At 44.3% G+C, this 6,000-nt stretch overlaps 1 protein-coding gene across 2 annotated transcripts in view; it reads left to right on the top strand.

Moving 5' to 3' along the window:
• Positions 1 to 4,185: 4,185 nt before the first annotated feature.
• The window catches only part of sorcs2 (sortilin-related VPS10 domain containing receptor 2), a 526,743-nt gene continuing 524,928 nt past the window's right edge, over positions 4,186 to 6,000 (top strand). For both annotated transcript variants that reach the window (XM_052010588.1, XM_052010587.1), the window contains exon 1: positions 4,186 to 4,654. In XM_052010588.1, the coding sequence (XP_051866548.1) occupies positions 4,319 to 4,654 (336 nt within the window). In that variant the 5' untranslated portion in view covers positions 4,186 to 4,318. The remainder of the gene's footprint in view (positions 4,655 to 6,000) is intronic.

Below are 6,000 nucleotides of genomic sequence, written 5' to 3'. Positions count from 1 at the left end.
AAAGCTCTGAAAATATCTTGGCATAGATTAAATAATACCTGAGAAAGACTCACTTGCTGGGGAGTAGACTGCATGCTTGTAATGTTTTATTCAGAGTGTTTTTGTTAAAAGGAATGTGAAACTCGATGGTCAATGAAGTTAAATTTAAACAGTCAATTTATAACTTCTTTGGTCAAAAATCACATAATAGCTCTAAATAGGACAGCATATGTTCCAACTGTTTTGAGTTGTCTGATTTACTGGTAATTAATAGGTCTAACTTAATATAAAGTGATACTAAGTAGAAATTCTGTTAAGAGAAAACATTAAAGTTAGAGTTAAGATTTGTCTGAAAAACTATTTATGTTGTTAAATGGCAAAGTTAAAGATAAAAATATGGGCTTGTTTAAAGAAAATGTTATTTTCTCTTACATGCAACACATACCTAGAATCCTTCCTAAATTGTGGCTCCTTGAGGACTTCTAATGTTAAATTGAGCACTGGGGTACAACAGTCATTTTGGAACAGGATTAAAATTGATTTACATCTGTGTTGAGTTACAGATCTTAGCCAGCAGATGGCACCATCTTATCCTTCCACCACAAATCACTCAAATGAGAATCAAAATCAGGTTTATTATCACTGACTTACGTGTCATAAAATTTGTTGTTATGCGGCAGCAGTCTAGTGCAAAAACATAAAGTTACAATAAATTACAAAATAAATTAATAGTGCAAAAAAAGGATTAACGAAGTAGTGTGCATGGGCTGTTCAGAAATCTGATGGCAGAGGGGAAGAAGCTGTTCCTAAATTGTTGAGTGTGGGTCTTCAGGCTCATGTACCTCCTCCCTAATGGTAGTAACGAGAAGAGGGCATGTCCTGGATGGTGTGGGTCCATAGTGATGGATGCCACCTTCTTGAGGCACCATCTCTTGAAGATGTCCTCACTGGTGGGGAGGGTTGTGCCCTTGATGGAGCTGGCTGACCCTTACCTTGGTCAACTAACTTAGGTTAGGTGAATGACCACACAGATCCTAATTAATTCAAACTACTTGCAACTTTATTTTATCAACTTATTATATAAAATGCTAATATCCATGTAATTCCTGAATTCTATTGTTCCTTTTGGACCAATACTCATCCAAACTACTTTTCTCACCTACACTGAAATAGGGGATCTCCCATTGGCCAAATGACTGATCCTTCTTCTCCCTGTCCCAACATAGCTGTTCCACAGATTTCTAAATTCTTCAGGCCAACAGTCTACAACCCTCTACAGCCTCTTGTGATCCTGTGCATTGGAGCCTCCATACCAGGCTGTGATGCAACCAGTCAGAATGCTCTCCACCATACACCTATAGAAATTTGCAAGTCTTTGGTGACGTCCCAAATCTCCTCAAATTCCTAATGGAAGAGCCGCTGGCTTGCCTTCTTTGTGTTGCATCAATGTGTTGGGCCTAGGATAGATCCTCTGAGATGTTGACACTCAGGAACTTGAAGCTGCTCACCCTTTCCCCTGAACCAGGACTGGAGTGTTTTCTCCCAACTTCCCTTTCCTGAAGTCCATAATCAATTCCTTGGTCTTGCTGACGTTGAGTGTGAGTACGTCTCCTTGTCACCATCTGAGATTCTACCAACAATAGTGGTGTCATCAGTGAATTCATAGGTGGCATTTGAGCTGTGCTCAGCCACACAATCATGAGAGAGAGTAGAGCAGTGGGCTAAGCACGCATCCTTGAGATGCACCTGTGTTGATTGTCAGCGAGGAGGAGGTGTTATTACTGATCCACACTGACTATGGTCTCCTGATGGGGAAGTTGAAGAGGGAGGTACAGAGGCCCGGGTTTTGAAGCTTGTTAATTAATACTGAGGGGATGATGGTATTGGACGCTGAGCTGTAATTGATAAACAGCAGCCTGACGTATGTTTTGCTGTTGTCTAGGTACTCCAAAGCAGATTGGAGAGCCAGTAAGATTGTTTGATGATCATTTTTCCCCAATATCCATTTTGTTTTCTGCACCTGGGATTTTCAGTCCCCAAAATGAGATTAATTTCCAAAATTTAAAAATTTGTATTTCCTAATAACGTTATTACATTTAAAAACTACACAATGACCTTTAATGCCTTAACTGAAGTTTTTACATTGAAGGCCACAACTTCTCCCAAGAGCCTGTGCTGGGAGCTGGAGCTTTGGTGAAGGAGCTGGAGTGTGTGTGTGTGTGTGTGTGTGTGTGTGTGTGTGTGTGTGTGTGTGTGTGTGTGTGTGTGTTGTTCCTGATTTTCCAAGATGCCATTTCTCCATTCAGTGGGCAGTTTCCTAGGAATGTTTTTCTCTGGATTCAAGTTGTTCAAAAGTGCTTCAAAATTATTTGAAGAAAAGTTAGAGAACACATTTTAGCAACTCCATTGTCACTAGGTCTAAATCCTTCAATTTCCTATCCAACAGTGCTGTGGGAGTACCTTTATAAGTCACACCACATCATGAGAAGAGTGCTCACCACTATTTCTCTCCAGGGCAATTTGAGATAGGTAATAAATGCTGGCCTTGTCAGTAACACCCAAATCTCATAAATAAATAATTAGGTTAAAAGGGAAAAAGAAAGACAGTAGCAAAAAGAAATTCAGAGGGAAGAAAAGCAGAAATGACAGAATCAGAGGAGGAGAAATAACATGAAGACAGCAGACTGACTAGAGATGACCATTTTCAGCTTACTGAGTGCTACATCACAGGAGATGAAATCATATCAAGAATCTTACATTGATGCGCATCTGCTTTCAACTTTTTCCAATGATTTCCCAATTCCAGACGCTGTAAAAGTAATATTAAAAGAACAGTAGAGCATAGTCCCCAGTCTCCTGACCAATCAGCATTCAATATCAACATTAACACAGAATATCCGTTCAATATCTCATTGATGGCCGTGGGAGTTTGCTGTGGAAAAAATGGCTGTTGTCCTCTGCACATTAGAACAGTAATTATACTTCAAAAATACATATTGGCCATTAAACTTTGGGACATCGATAGATAGGCCTCAGCTTTGACTTCCATTATGTGCTGAATTAACTCATCCCAGTCACAACGAAAGTGTGTAAAACAGACCTCCGGATTAAGGAAGGGGAACCAGCAATGGCTCCATCTTCAGGAGTATTTATTATATCAAGCATCTATGGAGGGAAATAAACAGTCGATGTTTCAGGTTGAGGCCCTTCATCAGGACTGGAAAGGAAGAGGGCGGAAGCCAAAATAAAAAGGCTTCTGCCCTCTTCCTTTCCAGTATTGATGAAGGGTCTTGAACCGAAACGTTGACTGTTTATTTCCCTCCATAGATGCTGCCTGACCTCCTGAGTTCGTCCAGCATTTTGCGTGTGTTGCTCCAGATTCCAGCATCTGCAGAATCACTTGCATCTTATTGGTATACAAGAACCAATTGAACACAGAATTACAGCTTCCATAAAATGTGAAATATTAAGGATAGCTACTTAGTTGGGATGGCAGCAAGTAACACTTGTGGAACTAGAAAGGGGTCAATGCCTTCAGGAAATGAGGGGCAAATAAAAAAAATTTTAGTCTTAAAATTCTGTAAAGCTACTGAATGCTGAAAGCACACTGAATGCCACTAGGTGATGTCCACAGGAGATCAGCAATTTTTCCTCAGTATGGGGAATTACTGAATGGCATTTATGGGAAGCAAGAATCAAGACCGAGTATATACTCCAGAAAATTTCATTAACCTGCACGTTGTGCTGTGGTCTATGTTTGCTACTTACCTATTCAATGTTAGAGGTTTATAGCATAAGACATACTTCGATTTTTTTCAACAGGTGCACAAAAGATTGCTGTTATCTGTCTGGGAACATCTTTGGAGATTTCATGGTATGACTTCCGATTGCCCCGCCCAAAATCTTTACTTAACTATTATAAAATATAAAGTAAACTGCTTAACGAAAAAAATCTTTTTTTTCCCTGCCGGATTGCTCACTGTGCCCACGTTGAACTTTGTTTGCTCGAGATTCCAGGACAATCTTAGCAGGTTGGCCAAGAAGTGAGCACACGGGGGGACCAGAAAGTCTCCATGTTGTGTGCCTCAGTTCTCGGAGCGGCACTGAGAGCTGAGCTGGGCCGGGCCTCCAGCAGATGGTGCTCTTTGGCCGCTCGCCCGAGTGTGAGTTATTGAATGAGCGCAGGGGAAACAAGCTCCGCCAGCATTAAGTGAGCTGCCGTTCCACCCTCTTTCTGTCTGTGCCTATCTGCGTGCGGGAAGCTGAGGCTCTGTCCTGGGGTTAAGATCTCTCTCTCACACACAGTCTGGCCAGCAGCCGGCTTGCCTTTCCCACCAGCATGGCAGTCGTGGCGGTGCACAAGGGCAGTGCCCTTCCCTCGGCTGCCCAGACCCGCGGCTCTCTTTCCAGCTACCTGTGGCTCTGCATTTGCTGCGGGCTTTGCCTCCTGCCGACCGCTCTGCTCGGGGCCGGGCTGCGCCCAGAGCGCTCGGCGGGCGTCCGGATCGCACGGCGGCTGCACGGCGGAGAGCCAGCCGGCGGGCTCGGCGAGCAAGCCCGGGAGAAGCGGTCGGCTCCGCCGCAGGACTCGGCTCTGCTCAGCACCTCCTTCATCCTCCGAGGAGACGCTTCGCACAACCAGGCGATGGTGCACTGGACGGGAGAGAACAGCAGCGTAAGTCGGCAGCAGATCATTCACCTCCCCGACCACTGCGTGGTTGCAATTCTCCGGCAGTTAACAATGTGTCGTTGCTGTCATGGTTCGATATTATGTGACAGGTATTGTTGTCGGGCTTTGGGTGAGTGGGACACGGAGGAACTCTTGGAAGGAAACTCGTGGGTGCAGCGTGGAGTCGCTGACCCAGGGCACATGCTCGCCATCCGGAGGGGGCCGCACCGTGCGCGCCACAAACTTCACTTCCCTGCTGCCTAGAGTGGCCGGCTGGGGGGAATGTTTGCAGCTGTGATAATTTGAGTTAAACTTGTTCGGCTGAGCCCTGATGTGGAAATGTGTGTTGCCGGAGAAGGAAGGAGTGCGCACATCACGGGTCGAGTTTGCAGCTTCAGTCGGTTGGGGGGGGGGGGGGGGAGAGGAGGTGGAGAAGGATTGTACCTGCAGCACCGGCGCCACGCGTTGTTTTGTGCTGGTGGTGGCTGCACCCTTAAATCATTAACTGTGAAAGTTGCTTTTGCTCTATGGATGGAGTTGCGCCCAAATCAGAGGATGTGGTTTTTGGCTGTACTCCGTGGGTCTGGGCTGAACTTGGGTAAAATGCACGTGTGCATAGCTTTTTGACAGATCCCAACATCACAGGAGCACCCTATTCACGTGGAAAAGGATGAAAATGAAAGCAACGCTCCTTGTGGCTGTACGTTACCGAGAGTTAATTTGTGACAAACATGTTCAGATATTGGTTGGTTTGTTAACCAGTATGAACGTATTGTTAACAACACTTAAAAAAAGATAACTCGTAACATGAAGTTCAGGACTCCTGTTCCTTTTCAATTTTCCTTTCCTGCTTACCTCATAAGAGGTGATGATTTTTATGAGCTCCAAATGTAGCGCCACACTGGCATCATTCAGGATTCCCCACACGTGAGGCAGCAGGTTACATCATACACCCTCGCCTTCCAATAGCTGCCACTGAACAGATCAAGAGTGGGAAACCTGGATGACATTTCTTTCTTTTTGAACCTGGCAGACCTGTTGTTATTTGAAACCACCCTTTCTAACCTGCATGGCATTAGCCTACTCAGTGCAGACCAGAATTTAAATCAGAGATGTGTGACAGAAAGTCTGGAATGTATGTGGGCAGATAGAGATAGAGAGAGATTATGCAAACTGTCAGGTTTGTTAAAGAGAAAGCTATAAAGGCATTTTCTGGGGATTTAGAAATGCCAGTCAATAGAAATTGCTTTAAGTCAAGACAAACCACAGATGAGGACTAGTGTGGGGTGTCACTTTTGTTTATGTAAAGCTGTTGTCTGGATTGCATTAAAGCTGTTCTTCTTGCTATAAAT

This window comes from Pristis pectinata, chromosome 2 (genome assembly GCF_009764475.1).
Source record: "Pristis pectinata isolate sPriPec2 chromosome 2, sPriPec2.1.pri, whole genome shotgun sequence".
Lineage (NCBI taxonomy): Eukaryota > Metazoa > Chordata > Chondrichthyes > Rhinopristiformes > Pristidae > Pristis > Pristis pectinata.
This window is presented reverse-complemented; position numbering and strand designations above follow the sequence as displayed.